Raw genomic sequence first — 22,433 nt, forward strand, 5'->3', positions numbered from 1 at the left:
CGATATAGATACATAGGTATTCTTTCTTTTTTTTTTTTTTTCCTCCTTTCTTTTCCCCAGGAAAGCGCTAATTTCCCCACATTATTTGTCTCTGCCGAGGAGGTTCTTATGCCCGGGATGAAATAGGCACAGGCATGGGACACCCACCCTGGATACAGGAAACGTGGGTTCAAATCCCTGCCAGGCTTCCTTCACAGCTTGAGCTTGAACTTCACCGTCCTGCTCCCACATGGGCTCCTGCGGTGACCAGCCATGCTAGGGGACTGGCTTCCTCTTTCCTGTCGGGAAGGTTTTCCATTGTGCAAATCATGGCAAACCCACTGTCCAGGGAGAAGGTGGACTCCATGAGCCAGGGGCTGTCAGAGACCCTGGTTCACCTTCCTGTTCCAGGGACTGTCAGGGATATGTGCGCCCTGGACCAATTCCAATGGGAAAACCTTGGTTTGTGTAGGGGAAGACCTGGTGCTCTGGGTGCTGGGGATGTACATCCCAGGATGTACCATTCGGGTCCGGTAGGTGCCGGGAAGATGCTTCTCTGTAGTTTGGTTGAGTGCCTTTACAACCGTTTTGCTGGAAATTTGTATCCCCCCTTAAATGTACAAGAGACTGTGCTCCAAATCAGAATTTAGACTTTTTCAAACTCTTTGGTTTTGTCCCATATTCTTTTTATTGGAAAGAAAATCATCCTCGCACAGCTTCATTTGGACATCCCAGAGGGGTTGATCATGCTTCTTCTGAGTCAGTGGTAAAACTCTCCATACTTGCATTTGTACCGAGAGTTTCAAAGTTGTTGGCGAGGTGGTGGGATGTTTTGTACCATGCATCTCTCTATGCTTTTCTTCCCATTTGACCTTCCTTCACTGCCTGTTAACCTAAAACTTACTCAGGCTGTCCAGCACTTCCCATTTTAAGTATCGGTGACGAAACTCGATTCATCACCACCATATGGTCTACTCTTGTAATTCAGCCGCTGCAGGTGTCTGCTGAGCTTCCATTTACTGACAGGTACTAGAGGAGATTCACAGAAACAGCCAGTGGTTCAGGAGTTACTAAAGAGGGCTTCATAAGTGACTGAAGGAGGTCTTTTAGCTTATACATGTCTATTTAATAATTTGAATTTCCCCAAAGCAACATGCAAGCTACAAGCTGTGAGAATTCCCACTTGAAAAATGAGATTAAAGAAATTGTGTTCCTTTGGCATGTGAGTGTTTTCTTGTATGCACATGCAGATTTTGGCTATTGTGAGAAAGAACGATAATTTTTTTTCTGTATTTTGCATAGTACTCACATCTGTTCTCTTTATAGCTTGTATATATTTATTCCACAAATTGTATCGCATACATTTATGCTAAAGACTGTACACATAATGGTCAACATGAAACTGCTGTTGCCATATTAAGTTCAATTTCCCAATCCTAGACTTTGTACGGCAGTAATTTTAATTGATAGCTTTTGGGAATGTGAAGGACTGAGGTTAAACCCTGAAAAGATCAGATTCTGCAGCCTGGATTGAGGATTCTGTGGCCACATTTCCAGAAACCTAAGGTGATAATTTGGCTGTATTTCCAGCTTTCCACACAGAAGCAATACCCCACAATTAGCAGCTAAAAGGTAAGAGACTCTATTACAATCTTACCTGTGAACAATGCTGTACGAATCTCAGTTACGCCAGTTGGACCTAGATCATCAAAATCCTCAGCGAGTGATGGACTTTTCAATTTCATGGTCAGCTGGAAAAAATGAAGGAAGAAATTCCAGGTCAAATCTAATCAGCGCTGAGGTTAACTTCGTGCAGTAACTAACCTGACTTCTCTGAAAAGTGCTATTCAGATGGCAGTTCGTACGTTAAGGTTTCGGTTTGGTTTGAGTACTCAGCTGAAACAGCTGCACGCATACACAGCTAGAACTGTCTAATTGCAGAGTAGGGCTGGAGATCTTAATGGAATTCTGGAAAAACTGGGATTCACACTTCTGGATCTTCATGGAAACTGGGCTCCCTTAAAAATTCCAGGCTACGTTCACATAAGGCAGAAGAGTTAGACCCTGCTTTATTTGACAGATTTTTAAAAAATGTGTACATGGGGTTTAAGTATCAAACCTTCTGGCATTGCTAAAGAAAATCCCTTACATGGCGTACGGATGTTTTACCAGACAGGTGTTTTGCTCATATGCTCTGCACAAAGCTAGATTTCATTCTCTTATAGCTGGTGTAAATCTGGAGCAATTCCTTTGGGCTAGGCTAGGCTAGCATCTTCTAGATTTATGGTTCATGCTGGAGGACATCAGGACTTGCCCCGTGTCCTAGTAAAGATCTTTGTATCCAGAAGCACCTGATACATTTAAAACCCTAAAAATTTGCCACTGGGGAGATTTGAGGATTTTTTTTGGTGGTGGTGTTTTTTTTTTTTTTCACATGAACAATAACAAACAAGCTGAGCCTATTTTTTGCCAGATGCTTCAAAGACTGAAACCAGTAGCCCTTCACACTGTGTGGGTGTATAGGACAAAAGGAAATTGTCCAGATTTTCAGGGCAGTTGCTGAGTCCCAACACTTTAATGTGGTTTGGAAACTTCCAGCACAATGTTTATCAGCTTGCTAGTTTTCATGTCCGACTGACATTGGGAAAGGAAGAAGCTCAGCAAATGAGTGTTAAGGTTCGGCGTTTCAGAAGTCTGTGGCCAGTCGGGCTGTGGTGGGGCTTTATCAGCAAAATTGTTCCTTTGAGTCCCTCAGCATTAGGGCTTGGGACTTCCTGCTGCAGCCCCAGAGGGAATGGAAAGTGAGACGGCTGCAAGAGTAGCTGGGCCATGAAGCGTAGGATGCCCGACCACAGTCACCGCTGCTCTTGGAGGCAAGTCCTATGGGTGTGAGACCTTCAAGAAGCAAACTGCTCCCTCCACAGACATGCTTGATCTTTAGATCTGACTTCCTCCCCCTGCAGTCTCTTTTTTTTCTCTATCAGTATTTGTAAGAACGTGGGGAAATGTTTTTGTGTATATTTGAGCATGAATTCCATCCATGGACAGCACCAGGCTCTTCCCTCCGTGCCTTTGTGATGCATCCTTACTGCACATATTCCTGCAACTGAGAAACAACCTGTCCCAAGCATTCCCAGCTGGGAATGGCCTGACTTCTTAATACACAATGTGGGAACCGCTCATCCTAAAACTGGTCCAGTGATTGTCAGGAAGGCGCTCACATGGTTTTCTCCTATCAAGATGCAGAATTTCAGTTTCATTTCCCAATGGTTGGAGGTCAGCACTGCATAAATCCCGGTGGTTAAAAGAAAAAAGATAGGCTGCAAGCAGCAGTTTGAAAAGGGAAAATACAGGCATTAGTGCTCTCCCCAAAGCCAAGCAAGGCACAGTATCATGCCTTTTGTGACCAGCAGAATGAATTCATGCTGGAACTAAGCAAAGCGGTAACAGATTGAGAAATACAAGGGTGTGGGGGAAAAGAGATTTGAAACTATGCATTTTAGAGGTACTTTTGTCCGAAACTTAAGTCTTGAGCCATTGAGATGTATGGAGTAACTTGGACTGGGAGTGTGGATGACTCTTTCTTCTGTATTAAGTCATGTTTGGTATTTGGGTTTTTTTTTTGTGGCACGGTGGGTGGAAATGTGCCAGCTTAAAGATAAAGAGGAGGATGATTTTGCTTGTGACACAGCTGTATTCAAGACGATTATAGATGCTTGTGAAACAGTTATTCATCATCTTTCCCAGACTTTCATTTGGTTTGTGTTAATGGAGAAGTGAAATATTCATGTTCGTGATGACCTGATTTTCCTCTCTGTTGTTTTTTCCATCGAATCCCGGTTGATTTTCAGTACCAAAATCATTCTGTCCATACCCACAAGTCATCCCTGTAACATATTTAGACAGAGCACAATCCGGTGTGATGGGATTGACACTGACTGCTGTTTGTATGATTCCAATACTTTTCTAGATGTGTGGAGCTACTCTTCCAATGTTAACTGATACATGACACTAAGCACTCCTAAACGCAATCCCTTTTAAGTCATATTCCCTCTTTTGGAGCTACGGCCTTGAAACAAGGTGCTCTTTGCCGTTAGAGTGGCTGAAGGGTGGGGAAGTGGTTAGAAGGAAGCTGTTTCTAGGACTTCAGTGGGCTGAGGATGCTGAAGCAATGCGGTGACATTATTTCCACGCTGTGCCCGGAAGCGGGGGCTGAGCGGGCAGGGCACGGCGGCCCTTGCAGAGCCAGAGACTCCTGAGCAGATGTCTCTGCTCCTTGGAAGTTCCCTTGGGAAGCCCGTGCTCTGGGAACAGGACCCCCTGCTTAGTGCGTGGGGAGCGGCGAGGGATGAGTGTGAGGGCGTTTCATGAGAGGAATTTCACAATTTCACATAGTTCACTTAAGCGTCCTTCCTGTGGGATTCTTCCCTGCCACGGAGCGAAGGAATTTGCCCCTTTTGTTCCCATTGTCGTTCTTCTGTGGAAAAACCTCTCATCAGGATCACCATGGACTAATGTTAACAGAAGCGTGAGAGTTGCCATCCTGGATCAGACAAGGGCTCTTATTTAGCTCCATGTCATGTCTCTGGCGGTGTCCAACATCTGATCTTCAGGGGAGGTTCAAGGAACCTTGCAGGAAGCAGTTATCTGATAAAATTCTCCAGAGAGGAAATTTTTTTGTAGTATGATCTAAAATCCACTATTATTTACTAAGAAACCGTGGGACTGAGGGTCAAGGAAACTAAAATTAGTGTCTGCCAAAATTTAGGTGTTGTCTATGTTTGTGGCAAATGGATATAACACAGTGGGATTCAGTAGGATTATATTGTATAATGCAGAGAATTTTCTTCTTCTGATGTGCTGGTAGCATTTGGGGTGAAAATCTACTTTTCTTTGTTTCATCCGGTGCTATAATTAACATTTGTCCTAATCTATTTTATAAGTATTAATGATTATAATTTCCCAGTGTAAACTGAGCCGTAGGCAAGCTTGCCAGAAGATTTCTGCATGTGCACCTACTGTAGACTTTGTGGTTTAGATGTCATTTAATAGACATCACTTAACTGCAGAATGGGTTCAGCCTCTTGAGCAAAGGAGTCCTCTGTGCAGACTGTTCCGGTTCCCACCTCTCTCGTTTAAATCGTTGTGGCGCATTAGTTTAAATTGTTGTGACACATTAGTTATTTTCCCTTGTTTTGAACCCAAGCCTTTTGTTTATATCCCTGTTTTACAGGTTAAAGTAGGGTGGATGGAAAGTCAGTTCCTGATGTTGTCTTTTTTTTGTTTCTTGGAGTGTTACAGGACAGTTCAGCCGTAATGTTGGAGTATCGGAAATAATAACCATCAGCTTTCAGCAAAGTGGAAATTCTGCAACTTTGCTTTACGCTTTCTTTTCTTTAATTCCTAATTTGTTTCTGTGTGCATAGCTTAATGAATTTTACAGCCCCAAATGGATTTGATAGGCCTGTGTTGCTGGCTGAGCTGGCAGGTTACTGGCAGGTAGGCAGTTTGTCTGCTTAGACATCTAAAAGAAAGTCTTCCAATTCAATCCTATTATATTGTTTAATTTGTCCTGCCTGGGAATCTGTAACAAAACTTAAACATCAAGTTGGTAAATAAATTGAGTTTGGTCAAGAAAATTTAGCCCCTTAGTCAATAGAGGCATTTTAAATTATTTTTGAGTCTGTTTTTAATATACATGCTTTGTCTTTGACACCATATCAATACTTCCCTACTACGCTAGTTAATGGGATAAACTTTTCTCAAAAACCCACCAAATTGATGGTTATGCACTGGGGTCTGTCATGGTGGAATTAGAGCAGAGGCACAGTGGTTGCTGACGCGTGGCAGTAAGCGAGAGAGTAGATCTGATGGCTCACAGATGTAATATGGGTAGGGCTACTTACACTCCTGTAAGCAGCACAGGCTTAATCCTGTGTGGAGGCATGAAACCATACTGCTGGGTAAATGCCAGTGGCCGACCATACATCATCGCTTTTGGATGGGCAGATGATGGAGTCACAACCACTCCTGATCTGCAATGGCCTGAGCAGAGTCTCCCCGGAGGGGCCAGGACAGGCACGCCGAGGTGGAGGGGTATGTGTGTGAGCCACACAGACCTACGCTGAACGTGGCTGTGAAAGTATCGCTGCAGCCCGCTCTGATGTACCCAGCCTAAGAACAGCCTCAGCAGACCTGTTTTTTTAAGCTGGGCATTCACTCTGTTGGAGAGAAAACCAGCCCAAGGTGGACACAACTGTGGTGTTGCTCTTGCTTTTCTCAATGCACACCATGCATTTGTGCATTTTGACCCTTTGTGTGGTGTGCCAAAGCGATGATCCCATGAGGGTTCATAATGGAAGTGTTAGACTGTGCACTTGGGTTGCGTTTTCAATTCCATATGCTCAAGTTAGTGATTATAGCTGATTTTAAGTCTTCTCTGTAACTGCTTTCTCCTTATATAGCTAATGAAAAGAGCACCTTTGCCAGGCTAGATGTAGGCAAAGGTGGTCATGTCAGATGCTAAGTTTCTAGACTTATTAAAATTGGACAGATAAAAGAGGAAACTAAGATTTTTTTTTTTCTCCCAGTTTCTCTGAATGTTAAATTTTGATATTTTTTTTTAAATGGCATTATGTAAAGTGCCTGTGCCCATGCTCAAAATCACCTGGTGACTTTAGGGCAAACAGGACACAGTGCTCAGACAAGCTGGTGAAGCTAGTGCGTCCCAGCAGGTATTGCCTGGGCACAGCGAACTGAGCTGCATGGCCTTGGCTGTCTTTGCAGCTTTCCAGCTGCCCAGGTGTGATGGGAAATGGTAATATTTTAAATTGGTAGCAACTGGAGCCAAGTTTATTTCAAATAACCAACTGTGATTTCAACTTGTTAAATTTCTAGTTCAAATTTTTAAATTAACAAAACTACCCTGCTCTTTAATAAAATGGTTTTGCCACAGGCTTCTGCAAGCACAGTCTTACTTACTTAGTTAGGGCAAATAGTGGCAAACTATTTGGCAATTATTGGGGAAATACATATTTGTTTACATGTACATCTGTTGACCATATTGGTATGATAACGTGTGCTGCTCAGAAGTGTTAATGAAGTGCTATCAGAATTGTATGTGCTCTATTTTTAGCTACCGAGTGTTTTTCTTTGCCTCTATGGCATCTAATCTTGTATCAGTGTGTGTACAGATCTAGGGACAGCAAAAGCATACAGATAGTAAATAAACTCTTACCGCTTACTCTGAGATCCAGAACGGAGATGGGAAGGACACACTTGCTCAAATAAGAGCCAGACACATCTTTCTGTGCCTGTGAAGACCTTTCTTGGGTGGTAGCATATCCATTTGACCTGCTGACTCAGTTTTAATTCCAGGGCATCGAGTCAGGGTCAAGTATTTTAGTCTGCCCAGGACTCGTCTAATCTACTGTGATAAACCTTACGCTGTTTGGACTCTATTACGATGCTGTATCATACAGCAGCCCAGCTTTCTCCCCCATTAACCTACCTGTTTTCTTGGCTGACTGTTACGGCCTAACAGTACTTTAAATTCTTAAGTTACAGTTGAGATGAATCAGTTTTAAGTATTTGATCCAGAAGTCACTGGGCATGTGTTGCAGAACATCAGACTGGGTAATCAGAACGTCCCTTCTGGACCTGGAAGGGACAAATCAATGAACTGATTATTTTTATGCACCAATGTGTACTTTGTAAGTAAACAGCTTCCAAAAATTTTCTTGATCTTGAAAGCAAGTAAGACCACATTTCAGAGCCAACAGAGGCATGTGTGAGTGATAGATCTGTTGAGGAAGGAGACAGCTTGAACTGTGTCTTCTGCCCTGAGTGTGTTTCTGTTGTTTTCTATGTACCAGCACACAGAGTGCCTCTCTGCACAAGAGCAAACAGGAAACAGGGACAAAGCTACCTAAGAGTCCAAGAACCTGGGTCTGTTAACCCTTGTGAGACCCCATGGCCCTTCGTTGCCCTGCAAAGTTCTGCTTCGACAGAAATAGTGGTTACATTTTGCTGCTTCAGAGCCTGAGCTTGCTCATCTGGACAATTGGCAGCATCAGCTTGGGACATAGCCGTACCTCCTTGCTACCTCACCGATAAGCTGTCTTCGTTTCTCTTCTGCAGACTTTAGGTGGGATGTTTGGATTTGCTTCAGACAATTGGTGTGAAATTAGGTGTATGAAGGACTGTGATGTTTCCTTTAGGATGGGGACCTAGTTGGCATCTGAAAGACCTGGAGATACCACTTTGAACCTCAGGGTGGCTCATGGTTTGGCACTGCAGGTCTTTCTTAGAGGCTGTTTCTAAGTACAGGCAATGGAAATGTTTTGGTTTTTTTTTACCTTTGGGTGCAGGAACCAGACTGCACTGCCTTCTTAGCCTGTGTCTGAGCCCTAGAAAGGCTGAGAGAGATGGGGTTATTCAGCCTGGAGAAGAGGAGGCTCTGGGGACACCTTATTGTAGCCTTTCAGTGCTTAAAGGGGGCTTATAAGAAAGATGTGGACAAACTTTTCAACAGGTTCTTGATAGGACAAGGGGTAATGGTTTTAAACTAAAAGACAGTAGATTCAAATTAGATATAAGGAAGAAATTTTTATGATGAAAGTGGTGAAACACTGGAACAGGTTGCCCAGAGAGGTGGTAGATGCCCCATCCCTGGAAACATTCAAGATCAGGCTGCACAGGGCTCTGAGCAACCTGATCTGGTTGAAGGTGTCCCTGCTCATTGCAGGAGGGGTTGGACTAGATGGCCTTTGAAGGTCCCTTCCAACTCAAACCATTCTATGATTCTATGAAACAGGGATTATTGCTGCCATGGAGGGGGAAGAGTAGCTTTTTCCAGTAGCAGTTCTTCCCAGCCACCAGCAGTCACAGAAGTAGAAAGCTTTATCCAGAGTGATCCCTTCTCCCTCTAGCCCTGTGGCAGGACTAGGCCAGACTTTAACCCTTCCAGTAGGAAAAAAAAAAATTTCATTTTTTTTTCCAATTGCCACTCAAATTTTGAGACAATTCTGCCTAGAAGTTTTCTTGTCTTATAAATGCAAGCATTGATGCCGATGAGAATCTCTGTGTTGATGAAACTAGGAGGACTTGTTGGTCAGTATTTCTCCTTATGGTCAGATGTAAATAAAAACTTTAAATGGCTTTTCAGAGTTAACCACAAGTTCCTTTCTCTCTCTCTCTTTTTTTTTTTTAAACAGAGTGAGTTGGTGTAATGAGGTAGTTGGAATTATTTTGGATAGGTACAAATGTTTGACTAAACAAAAAGTTATATTTACTTGCAAAATGGCCTGAAGTACTTTTAGAAGAGTTGGTAATACAGTAGCTTTCCAAGAAGAGCTCTGAAATAAAGAAAACTACCAACAGCACAGGTTTCCTTACAAAATGAAGTAAAGCTGTATGCCCCATATGAGGTTAGCTGATGGCCATGTTCTGGTTAAGGTGCTGCAGATCAGGGTCAGCTCATTGTCACTGGAGATGCACTGAAGGGCAACCCGCTACCATGCTCCGGAGCATTCCGGCCGGATTCTGCAATTGCTTATTAGTTGCACACATGTGGGTATTTCCATTCCCTTCAATGGGATGAGTCATAAGGAAGTGCTCATAAGCAAGAGTAAAGTCCTGCACTGCTTTTGAACTGAATGACCCATGTTTTAAGGAGCACAGAGAGGTGAAGACCCTATTAAAAAATCACGTGCGCTCTCTTTCCAGTTCAGGAGTGTCCTCCACAAAATACATTTTTGCTGAATGTGTTTGAATCAGAAGGAAATGATATTTGATGGTAAAACCCTCAAAGGGTCAGTTATGTTTAACAAGCCTTAAAACACGTGCAAATCCAACAATGACTGAAACAATTACTTCATGATGGATAACTTTATTGCCCACAGATGGCACTTTAAACCCAGAAGGTCAGATTCTTTGTATACACTGAAGTTGCAAAGATAAAATGATTGTTCTTCTCAACCTCTCCTTGTGCAGGTGAAAAAAGATTAGTCAACATGTTCAGGATAACTGGAGTGGTTGGAAGACAGTCACTCAGTCTCAAATTAGGAAGAAGATGTTAAAAGTAAAAGGCCACCAAACCTGTTCATTTCAAGGAAATTTCTAATGACTTCTAATATTGTAGTTTTTTTTTTTTTTAATTAAGCCATAAAGCTAGCTTTTGGGTTTACTTTCTTTAGTCAAAAGTAGCAGAAATTTACAGTGTATAAAAGGAAATTTAAAAGTAAAAGCTGGAAAAATCAGAATGGGGATAACGATCGAGAATGTGGTCCCAATTTTAAGTTCAGAAGATCTATACTTTTAAGAGACATGGAGGTTTAGCTAAAATCAGTGGAAGGTTGATCATGTGTGCATGGTTATTTAGATGTCTGTAGAGCTGAACTCACACATCATATTGGAAAAATATATGTGTGTTCAGTTATTTATCTTTTTTTTTTTTTTTTTTTTTTAAAAATTACTTGTAATCAGCGTCTAGTCCTGAGGAACAGGGATTTGGACTCGATGGTCCTTATGGGTCCCTTCCAACTTGAGATGTACTATGATTCTATGAAATTTTTCTTTACTTCATTCAGGAAGAGCATGGCCCTTTTTGCAAGGCAGAAAATAATTGAAGAAAATGTATTCTGTTCTTCCTTTACAAATTACAGATTATACCCTCTGCTTTCCTAAAAAATTATGTCTCCTCATTTTAGACAGAATGGCTAACTTTTGCAGTCTAAGTTAATGTTTGCTCATTAATTAAGCAACCCTGTTGACGGACTTCCACATGTATCTAACAGGCCTTCTGAAACATAGCATAACCCCCCAAAATTCACCCCTTTCCCTATGGGAGGAGATTCCTCAGTTATCAGGATTAATTAGTTCTCTTGTTGTCACATGAAAAGAAGCTGCACCCCCCCAATGTAGGTCAGTGTGAGGGTAGGCTGCTGATGGTCGCTTAGTGACAGGCACAATGATAAGTGAACGTGTCCTGTTGAGCCATGACCCTTCAGAAAAGACAGTGTCAAGTCAAATGCCCAGAGAAGGTACATAGAAGGCAAAATCCACTTCTAAATATTGACAGTAGGAATTTCCCTGCTATTCTCCTTCCTTTTTCTTTTCTGGTAAACATGTCAAACTCTATTGCATTTGTACTCTGCATCAGTTTTGAAGCATTTAAAAACGTAAGGAAGCTAATGACCCATGAATAGATAGGATGTCAAATAAAGCTATTTTTCTTCAAGACTTAGCATCTTGCTGGTAAAAGCATTGTCTTGCATACTTGCAAAAGCAACAATATTGCTTAGAAATAGGATCTTTTACTTCAGCTTTTTGTGAGTAGAAAACTAGATGAATGAATATATAAAGAATCTGATCTATCATGCCAAGTACATTGATGTTAGGTCTTGAATATTAATTTGATTAACTCCTGGAGTTAAGTGTCTAAAATGTACTTGAAATTAGTGATGAAACTCCGGCGTATATCAATGGGAGCAAAGTCAGACAAACACTAAGCCCTCCTTAAGATCCCACCCACAATATTTACAAATACTGTCATGTCTTTTATGTAATATGTGTAAAAGGGCAAAAGCTTGAATATGTATCCAGTATATCTGGGTTTCTTTTTTGCCTGCAGGATGGGGTGAAAAGATCTGTTGGATATTTTTTTTTCTTCATTCAATTTTAGTAATGCTGAGGCAGATCTTCTGACATACAGGTTTCCAGGCTGTCATGATTTGAGATAGATCTTGAGATTTTCATGTGGACGTCTTTGCTTATATCCCTGTGGAGTTACCAAGAAAAAAGTTTGTAATGTTTCTAATGTTTTCTTCTCCTTCACCTTTGGCAGACTTTGAGAACAACAGCAGCCCACATTCCCAGGGCTGGTCTCCTGGTCCCGGTATGGGTCAAGCATGGGCATGGTGCCAAGCACTCAGCACCGCAGTCATGACCAGGCACTGCAGACCTGTGCTCCTGCCTTGCTCTCAGAGCCTGTCACTCACATGGATTTTTCCATCTTTCCATCAGTTTTACACTGGAAGCAACCTACATGTTGTTCTCCAGCAACTGGGTTGAGTGTTGCAACTCTAGCAGCTGGGGTTTGATCCTGATGAGTTCCTCTGGCAAAGCATTACTAATTTTTTTTCATACATATTGGACTGTTTGTAAACACCGATGCGTGCTTTCAGCTTTTCTAGAGCCCGAAATAAGGAACAGTTCAGGGAAGCTTGAGGCCAGGTTCCCCACTGAAGTAAGGAACAAGATTCATAAAGCTGGATAGAAACGCTGCCTTCTTGGGAGAGCATCTGAGCCTCCAGTTCTGGGATGACAAGAGGAATACGAATGAAATGCAGGAACATGGTGGTTTCATGAAACTGTCAGATTGTTTAGTTGGAAAACATTGACAAACCCTCTCAACCAAAGTGCCTGTGTTGCTCTTCACAGAAGCTGCCGGAACTCTTGTCATGTCTTATCTCAAATTCTCAGTGTTTAGCTTCAGGGACTTTATTTCAGAACTGTAGATGAGTAGACTCATATATCGTAAGGGTCTATGGGAGACTATCCCATAAAAGCACAGTGTGCTATTTGGCAGACCCAGCACTTCAGAGTTGAGATCCTTAAATGACAGGTGAGAAAAATGTATGTTTGCAAGATACCACATAACAAATTGCTGCTTCAAAGATTTGCGCTAACTTTTTTCTCCCCTCTTAACATTTCTAGTTAGAAGTATGATTGTCTAGACAAATCACAGAGGAAGTCTGTGTATTTGTACAGTTATCACCATTCAAATTTCTGGTAGTATTTGTGGTGCAGTTCAGAGGACCTCTTTACTCTGAAAACTTTTTAGGTCCTTGCCTGAAGCCTGTTTAAGTAAGCTATAGTTTAGTTTATGTCTATGTTTAAGTGTACCCTTTAAATCTGCTTTTGAATAGGGATGGATGTTAGTATACACAGGAAAACTACTGGACCCACAGCTTAAATAAGATATACAGGACTAAAAAGAAAAATGCAAATCAATGTAACTAACTTAGATGCCAAAGATTAGTTAAAAGTTAGTTAACCCCTACACTGTACATTTCCTATATTGTTATAAGAGAGGAACAGGTCTCTGAAGACCTCTAGCAAACAGTTTTGAAGACCCAATCTACTATTTGCTTCTTTTCATGGATTGCACCAGGTAGTCCCAGAAAGTGAGTTAGGTCTCTTGTCTCCACTGATGTTATAAGGAATTAGTAGGAAATACTTACTGACAAATGTAGCACGGCTGGATCCTCAAAAAAGACGCCCAAACCCAGCAGATGAGGGCAGTGCCTCTTTAAATTTTGTACAAAATCCTTGTACTTTTAGCATCTCTCTAAAAGTGGAGACTTGGCTTCTAGGCCTTGCTCAGACTGAAGGAGTTCAAGTCCACATCTTAGAGCAAAGTTTTGCCGTTCAGCCTCTAATCTGAGGCTACATCTGCTGCTGGGTGAAAACTGCTGAATTTGGAGCAGCCATTGACTTTGGAGGGTTTATACAGCCAAAATTTAGTTGCCAATCTCAGCTGGAGTTGATGTCCAAAAGTTCCTTCTATAGCCAACAACAGAGGGAGGCCTTTCCAGTGGGTGATCCATAGCAGCCGAATAAGATTCATGTATTTCTACCATGGTTGGTGCATAGAGCTGTTCATATCTGCCTGTGGCAGGGACCTCTCAGAAGGGCTTAAAATAGCTGAGCTGAAACTGTACTTGACTGCGTTCTAGTGGAAAATCCACATTACCCTTGTTTACGTGATGCTGCTTCTCTTGTATGTTGACAAAGAAATACTTTCTCTGTGGAGTAAAGCGATCTGGGGTACTCTCTGCTCTTCTCTCAGAGCACTGAAATCTTCATAAATTGCACTCAGGTCCAGATTTAGACTTAAACTGGTTTTCAACTTTTAACTGTTTCAAAATATTTGCTTGTTATGTTCCTAGCTTCTGGAATACTTTGCTATCAGTGTGAGGGCAATGGGATGGATCAAGGACTCTTTCTTCTCTAAGGCATGCATTTCTGTCTGCTTGCCGTGAAAGCTTTTGTGGCCATAGCCTGTTATGGAGCAAAGATAAAACATCATGCCTTTCCAGCACTTGCTGGCTCAATGAGAGGGAAGGTCTGTTGTTCCTCTAGTCTTCTGACCATGGGGCTTTTTTATAGATTTCCTAAAAAATTGCCTTCATGAGGCCTGTGAGAAGCCTGCCTGGGTGTTTTCAAGTGTCCTAAGCCACCTCATATTATATTGACACCCAGGGTTTCACCCACGTCAGAATGGTCTGGCCATGACCGGGGCCATGTTGGCATGCTTGCTTTCTCAATAAGCAGCAAATCAGGTCTGGGGGGTGCCTTGAACTTGTTCTCAAAATTTATTGTAGAGCTGTCCAGTTACCTTTTGACACCACTTCACGGGTAGGAAGACTGCAGCTAGTGAGGGACCATTGGTAACTGTGCTGTGACCTTCTAGGCAGGAAGAGAAAATCCTTAATCCCTTTTTGCTCCTTCCAGAGCAGTTCCAGCTTTGCAGCAAGTTGTTTGAGTGAGAGTTCGGTATCTTAGAGGTCAATACATGGCTCTTGCCATGGAAATGGCTGACTTTTGCCCTTCTCATTGAAGGAGCTGCCATGGTGGTGTTTCCTAAGGAAATGCAGCCAGCAGTGCTTGAGGGCACGCTTCCTTGGTTAGATGTGTAGCTGCGAGGTCCTGAACTTTCTTCATGGTATGCTCAGTGAACAATCTGAGAGCAAAGTCATTGACTAAAAGTTGCATAGCTTTCATTTCTGCTTTCTTTCTTGGGTAATTCTCGTGGAAGATTATGTGAGTCCTGAGTCAGGACAGCAGGATTATGCTCAGAGCAAAAGTTTATGTGTGGTAAGGGGCACATCCCCTTTTCTTTGCTTTCCCCTTCCAGTATAGCATCATAAATGTGAGTGGGCTGGGAACAGGATGATTTGTCATTGTTAATGGTTTTTTTTCTTTGTTTTTCTAGGAACTAGTTCAGGATCAAAATTAAAAGTTCCTGAGCTGAGCATAAATGGCAAACAGCACGTTGTTCAAGCAGGCCAGACTTTAAATCTCACCTGCAGGTAACCAGCTGAGTTGGATTCTGATAATTTGGCTAGGAGTTCATACACCTGACACTTTCTTTTTTTGTAACTGAAATTAGAAAAAAAATGAAACCTTATGTTGTGGGGAAAGGTGGGGAGTGAACTTCAATGGCAATTGTTTAATAGTTCTTTGTTGTTTCTGTTGTTGTTTTTGGAAAACAAGATAAAAGAGAACGCCAGAAATAGCCTGATATAATAAAAAAGAAAGCTTGGGAACTGCAGCTATATAATTGCAGCCCAACATAATTGTTTCTGCTTCCTTATCTATATTTGCAGGGGGGAAATGGTTCATTCATGGTCTTTGCCTGAAACTCTAAGTAAGGATAGCAGAAGGCTGAAAGTAATTAAATATGCCTGTGGAAGGAATGGGAAGCAGTCCTGCAGCAGTCTGACCTTGAGCAGAACTCAAGCAAGTGACACTGGAAACTATAGCTGCAAATACCCAACAAGTCCAGCGAAAAAGAAGAAGGAATCTACGGTCTATGTATTTATTAACGGTAAGGTTATGGTTTTTTAAGACTTCTTGATACTTTCACTTCAGTACAGCAAAATGGATAAATAAGGCAGTTCAGCTGTGGTTAAATACAGGGGTTTGAATGAAATTTTAAGCCTTGCAAAATGTCAGGTTAATATATAAAATATGCTTTCTCAGAACTTGCCAATACAAATGCTAGTGTTTTATCTGTTAGGAGAAAAATGAAGAAAGAAAAAGATCCAACCCAACCAGTCTACTAGAGTAAATAGAACTCAACATGGGAGTAGACTAGAACTGAATCTGTGGAATGGGTATCAAAGAAACCATATCTTACAGAATCGCATGATGACTGATGAAAACCATGTATCTGATACAATGTCTGCTTTAGCCTGTCTGTGTAAGAATATAGATTTCTAGGCAGCTGAAGGATGTCAAAGCTGTCCATCCAGACCACTGAATTATCTCGTGCTGTAGAAAATTACTGTTTGCATGTTGTCACATTAAAAAATGTACTCTGCAGTCCATGTTACACAGATTGTAAAAACCTAGAATAAATGGAATTAAACTAAACACAGAATTGCGTTCAGCAAGCAAGTATCGTGTCATGTATGGGAAATGCTGGAATTAGGTCAGTTAGGCTATAACAGAAGTTGCTTTCTGATCCTGTTTTCTTCCGGGATATTAATGAGACACTTCTCAGAATAGCTTAATTCAATAGACACAATAATAAGAGAAGAAATTATAAACACTTTAAGGATTTAATTCAATTTTATATTTTAATTGTTACTGATTTTTACAGAATAAAATTAATAGATTACTGCAAGCTATCAGGATTCACAGATTTTGAAAGTCCATATTATAGGGAATGTGCAACTGGAAATTTTCCAAATTATGTGTCTTCTGCTTCTAACAAGTTCACATCAGAGTGAATTAGCCTTTGTTTTAATTTTGTGACATGAAGAGTGGGACTGGTGCTGTGAAAAAGCAGAATGAAGTGGACCTGCCACTAGAGTGATAGAAAATAAGATGGTTCCCCCATTATTGTGTGCTTGCTTTATTAAGAATTATTGAATAATTCACGCTGTTCATCCTGCTTTCCTTCATCTGAAATATACTGGAGAGTGTTTTTCTCACCCAACTATTTTCATATGATTCACTGGATATCCAACTGCAGATGCACCCGTGGAAGCATAACCAAAGTAGGTTATTCATTTAGTGACCAACATTTCCTGCTGCCTAGGAAAACTTACCATTTTCTTGGATGACCTTTGAAAGTTTCCCATCACGGGACCTTTCTGAACCTCCCACCTTGGATGTCATCTCTATCTGAGATCTACCCACAATCCACTCCATTCACCACATGAGAAGGGCAAGGATGGTTGTGACTGAGAACCTCTCTGTTAAACCCACTTTACAATAGAAGAGATTGCTTTATGTTCTCTTGGTCTCTTTCCTGTTTGAAGTGTTAATTTTTCTGGATCCTGAATTTTAACAAATGGAAGACACAGTCTTTCTAATTCTTCGCTTCTTCCCAAGCTCTATGTAGGTTGCTTGCATTTGAAAGAGATCCTCAATTAGATGTATGTGAACCAAGGTTATCTGCCTAATTCACATGATGATGGGAGAGAAACATATCATTGGAGAAATAGTTTTTGGACAGAACGCCCACCTCCCCCCCGCCCACATCCTAGTCACGTAAGGAAGACTGCCTGAGTGTCTCAGTTTTGTTGATTTTTCAGTCATTAAATCTTTGGTTGAATTTTCAGTCATTAAATGTTGATGTCACTGTTGAAGGTAGGATTAGATTACGTTTCTCCTCCTGCCTTACTTGCCAAAACCCAGTATATATATATAACAATATTTAAGGGACAAAGCTGTATCAATCTTAGACCTCTTTGGCATCTTAATTTTCTGAATCTTACAATCCTTTTGACTGAAAGCCAGTTTCTTAACATTTAAGTGTTGATGGTGTCCTAGTAAGCACATGTGAGAGTTAGGGCAATCTACTGGTAACGAGGGAAGCTGCAAGGTAACTGCTCATTTAATGCCTGTGGAAAGTGTCACTTTGCCCTAAGGTGGGAAAAGGTATACTAGTCTCCAAAAATTTACAATTTCAGGAAGAGCAACAGGTAGGTTGAAAAGAAACAACATGCCGACTGCCAAAACTCACCCTTTCTGATCAATGTAGCATTAGCATTTGGAAAGAAAATACTTAAGGAATCTCTAAATATAAGTCATTGCTTCTGTGAACATGCATGAAATTCAATTATCTGGCTCAAGTGGGGGTGAGATGGGGATAACAAAGTTCTCTGTGAAGACTACCTTTCTTGAGTTTAGTTTTAATTGAAATGAATTTGTGGGTGCTTAGGAAATGAACATTTGTAAAATTTGGGTCCCTCCTAGCTTTGTATTGTTTCCTGTGGCAGGACATTGTGTCAGTCCATTTCCCATGTTAGCTCCATGTGGATCACCGAGGTGCCTGTTTCCCATGTTTTAGCATGCTGCAGATGAGAACAAATAGTTGCTATTTACAAACACAGAATCCGAATCGGGAAAGTTGATATCGTTTGTACAGGAAGTCATCACTTATTGTTTTAAAAATGTTATTCATTTCCGTAATTAGAATGATATTGAATATGAACTGGATTAAAAAAACCCCAAAACACCAATAAACCCAGTAAGTCCTTTGGCTCAGTAATGTGTGTATGATATGGCAGAAGCTGAGCTTCTATAGACAAAAACAAGATGCAAGACAATGAGAAGGAGACTGCAAATCTCGTGTGCCTCAGCATGGCTTGAAGTATTTCTGAAGTCCTCTGTTTGGTTGATCAAGAGCAGGCAGGCTGGTGACGTTTCTTGGAGGAGCTAGTCCTGACACCACCCCTCTTTCAGCTGGAGAGGTCACTACTGAGTTGCACAGGGAGTGAGTGCACAGTGTGTGCCGCAGCAACTCTTGACCACACACAGTTCAGGAATTGAGACATCAAGCAAGGGAAATGAATTCTCTTAAGAGCCTTGGACTTCGCTCTAAGAAAACTGATGGTCTGACTTCCACCACGAGCCATGGGAAAAATCTGAAATGAAGCAAAGCCTCTTTGCCAATTTCTCCATTCTCTTGCACCAAAAGCTGCTCTGATCTTTGTTTTGTTATGCAACTGCAGCCTAGTAGTAAAATGGAAAGATTTGTAATGAAATCAATCTACTCGCTGCGTACATTGGAGTGAGGCATGGGGAATTTTCTGCTTGAAAAGAGATAATTATGGAATAAAGACGTTTAAGAAACACCAAATTATCAGCAGGCTGTTTTGAAACCTATGTAGATTTCCCTGGGGATGGTGCTAAAGGCTTTTCTTTCTGCCTGCCTTTGTTCTGCTATCTCCAAGACATTCTCTTCCAGTTGCTGGAGCTCATTCACTTTCTTCAGAAATGTGCAGTTCTCTTCATTCTCTACTCTCATCATCTCTTGCCTTTGATCCATTGTTCCCATGGTATGACAGAAGAAAAGCATGTAAGTTCAATTACATTGATATATCGAGGTTAGATTTTTGCAAGAATTTAAACAAACTTTGATTCAAGTTGAATTGTTGCTACTTCCTCTGATGAAGATAGCTTTCAGTGATTAATATGAAAATAATGTCTTAATTCTACTGCAACAGAGAAGTTTCTCTAAGTAACGTTGTACTTGGCTTTAGGGTATTAGCCTATTTCTTAGTCGAAGTTCTCCCTCTCCTTGTCTCTCCTTGCACTCCTGCTGTGCATGACTTCTGCCTGCATGCTTCTCCTTGCAAAGTGAGACATGTACTGGTACTTCAGTCAAGCGCCATTCGAAATATTCTGTTTTAAAATCAGACCTCTAGGCTCAGTCAGTTGTCTATTCTCTTTGTGTACTTCAAAGAGAGAAAAAAGGACCTTTTGGTAAGTATTTCTCATCACTGACTTTACAGGGAATCTGAAGAACAAGTTTAGAATATATGTCTTGCTTTGAGATGATTTAAGTCAGGTGAAACAAATCAGAGCTGGGCAACTAAAGGTACAAGTCCCGAGAGTACTTGTACTTGCCAATGCCTGCAGTGTCAAACATGGCCACTGGTTTTGGATATTTGTCTTGGGGTGTGTCTTGGGTTGGACAGTCCAGAATGAAGGCCTTTAGCATTAGCGAATGGTTCAAAATGTAAGCCTTTGAAGCGCCAAAACATCTGGGGTTTTGAGTGGATTTTCAAATTCTAGAGCTGTATTCTGCAAGTGCTGAGCATATGGCATCACCTTGGGAGGTCCACTTGTTGACAGATAGCTGGATCCAGGCCCAGAACTGCCATGGGTTTAACATTTAACTTGAATGGATTTGCTCCTGTAACCCTAAAGGTACTATGTTGCAGAATGGGGAAGGCATCAAAAGAATTCCCCAAAAGGCTCTCCTAAGATCAGAAGTGTCAAAGTCAAAATAATTCAACAGGTGAAAAAAGCACTAAGACAGAATATGCTGAAAGCTCACAGAAAGGAAGATTTTCTTCTTCTTTTGCCTTTTTCTTCTTATGCAGAAATAATGTACTGACAGAAGAACCTGCTGAGGCCTGGGAAACTCTTCCTCCACTGCACGTTTTCTTCTGTCTTTGCTTTTGGCACAGTTTTCACGTATGAGCAGTACAGTTTTGGCTTACACTGCCAGAGTCAATAATATGATAGCACTTCTGTTATGAAAAGGAAACTAGTTGAAATTAAACTATGCTACAGCTGTATCAAGTATGCGGACACATTTTTAGTGTCTAATGAGGTTCCTGTTACAAAACAGAGCCCTCTAGGACTTGCTGACGTCAATCACGTATAATTGCCGTGCTTTTGTCATTGCGTGTACATGGACTTCACATTATAGTACGCTGCGTTGAGCGGAGCATGTGTGGATTCCTTGGCAGCATCAAAGGCCATGCACTAAGCCCTCCAAGGTCCTTCTTCCTCACCAAGGCTTATAGCTCCTACTGAAACAAAAATACGTTTCCAGGATGAATCGTCATGAGGGAGGGATACATCTGAAGAAATGTTCCTAATGTCTATTAGCTTTTACAGAGATTGCTTTCTGAACATGGCCAATGTGGGTAAGAATATTTTTCCTTAAGAGTTTTAACCGTGTTTTATGTGTGTTATGGACCTACGTTGATGATAGCATAGTATAGCCAGCCCCAAAGGAAAACAAACAAACCCTGCCTAAAAATCACTGTAAAGTTTTGCTAGCAATGCTTTGTGGCCTAATGTGCTCCAGATATAAAATATTCCCCTCCTTTTTATTTTTTCTTTTTTTTTTTTTCTTCCCCCCTCCCCCCCCGGACTTCTGTGACTATTTATATCTCAAGTCTTCCTTCGAGGTTTAGAGATCATTTGAATTTGAAGAGTGCTATTTTACAGGCTAAGAAGAGGCAAGAGTGGAAAAACCCTTCTTGCAGATAAGTGTTGTGCTTTCAGACGTACAATATGGTTTGGCTGGATTTTTTTTCTTAAGGAACACAGACACCTACATGTGAGCACGTTGAGTAGGTGCCTTTCCTAGGGCATGATTCATCTCATTGTAAAACAGATGTCTACAACAGGTCAGATGAGTCCCATGGCAAAATCCTCCCTTTCTTCCCAGTGCCAGTACTAAGTTTGGCCACCTAGCTCCGTGAGAAATGTCTGTGTAGATGTGTAAGTGAGATGAGAGCCACTCTTGATGTGCAAGGTCCTCCTCGACTTACTGCTGAACAGCCCTACTATTTTAGCTGGGATAAAGTTAGTTAGGGTGAATCCCTACAATGGAAAAGGGAATTTGGCAATCAACCCATTCATTTTAATGAAGTTTGCATGTCTGTACATTAGTGAAGACTTTGGTCTTCTTCACGTGCATGCGGGAAAAGGGTGTTATGTGGATGTGAGGAAATTGTTTTGGCTTTTTTAGCCTGAAAAAACCCTTAATGATGACCCAAATGTAGGTAGGTATTTTGGAATAACTTCTGAGAACAAATTTCCAGAGATTTCAAAGAGCTCAGACCTTCCTGCAAAGACTTTTCTTCTTGCAAATGTATGTGTAAGTACCCTGACTTACATAGCTCAGATTATTAAAAACAAAACAAACCCCAGAACAGTAGCTGAGCTTGTGGAAATAAAGAACCTCTCCATCTTTTCTGAATTTGACATTTCAGTGTTGGCTAATTTAGTTGTTTGTGCAAACCCCATAAATAGCCTAGACAGGTTACTGATACCAGACATATTGCTTGTGTTAAGTCTCTTATCAAGTTTGTATCTGGCTGCCAACCAGCTTAATAAAAAAGCTGCTATTTATGTTCTTTAACAATATAGCAAGTGACCTTCATGGATTTTGTGATTTTGTGAACGCTCTTTGTGTTTTCATGTTGATTGTAACTGAGAGATATTGTAAGAAACACAGTCAAACTAGCACACAGTCATTAATTCCAGGCACAATTTAAAAATACACTGAACTGACTTTTAAAGTTTAGTTTAAAGGTTTTTTTAAACCTTTAACATATGCAAATATTCTGGCTGTCCATCTTTCATTTTGCTACCCTTGCAGCTCTGAAGAAAACAAAACAAACCAAAACAAAAATTCAAATTCTTCAATCTTCCATTCCAAATCCCAACAGAGCTGAATGTGTAACTTGGATGTGGTCTTCAAGATAGGTCAATCCATGAGCTTCCTTTTATGTCTAGAGCTTTCTGAACATAAAAGTGAGTGAAGCTGGCCCAGAAGACTGCTGGCTGGAGGTTAGGTCATCCCAGATGCACTGCCAGCCAGCTGTTCAGGGAAGGATGGCATTTATCTCCCCTCAGGAAGGAATTGGGAGGAAATGTAGCAGGAGACACTGGAAATAGCTAGGGCT

The 22,433-nt window shown here is 41.2% G+C and overlaps 1 protein-coding gene across 1 annotated transcript in view; it reads left to right on the forward strand.

Annotated features, from left to right (window-relative positions):
* FLT1 (fms related receptor tyrosine kinase 1) overlaps positions 1-22,433 on the forward strand; it is a 111,757-nt gene that overhangs the window by 618 nt on the left and 88,706 nt on the right. Inside the window, exons 2-3 of the mRNA XM_009647123.2 lie at positions 14,978-15,074; positions 15,372-15,592. Of these exons, the coding sequence (XP_009645418.2) occupies positions 14,978-15,074; positions 15,372-15,592 (318 nt within the window). The remainder of the gene's footprint in view (positions 1-14,977; positions 15,075-15,371; positions 15,593-22,433) is intronic.

This window comes from Egretta garzetta, unplaced genomic scaffold (genome assembly GCF_000687185.1).
Source record: "Egretta garzetta isolate BGI_Z169 unplaced genomic scaffold, ASM68718v1 scaffold279, whole genome shotgun sequence".
Classification (NCBI taxonomy): domain Eukaryota; kingdom Metazoa; phylum Chordata; class Aves; order Pelecaniformes; family Ardeidae; genus Egretta; species Egretta garzetta.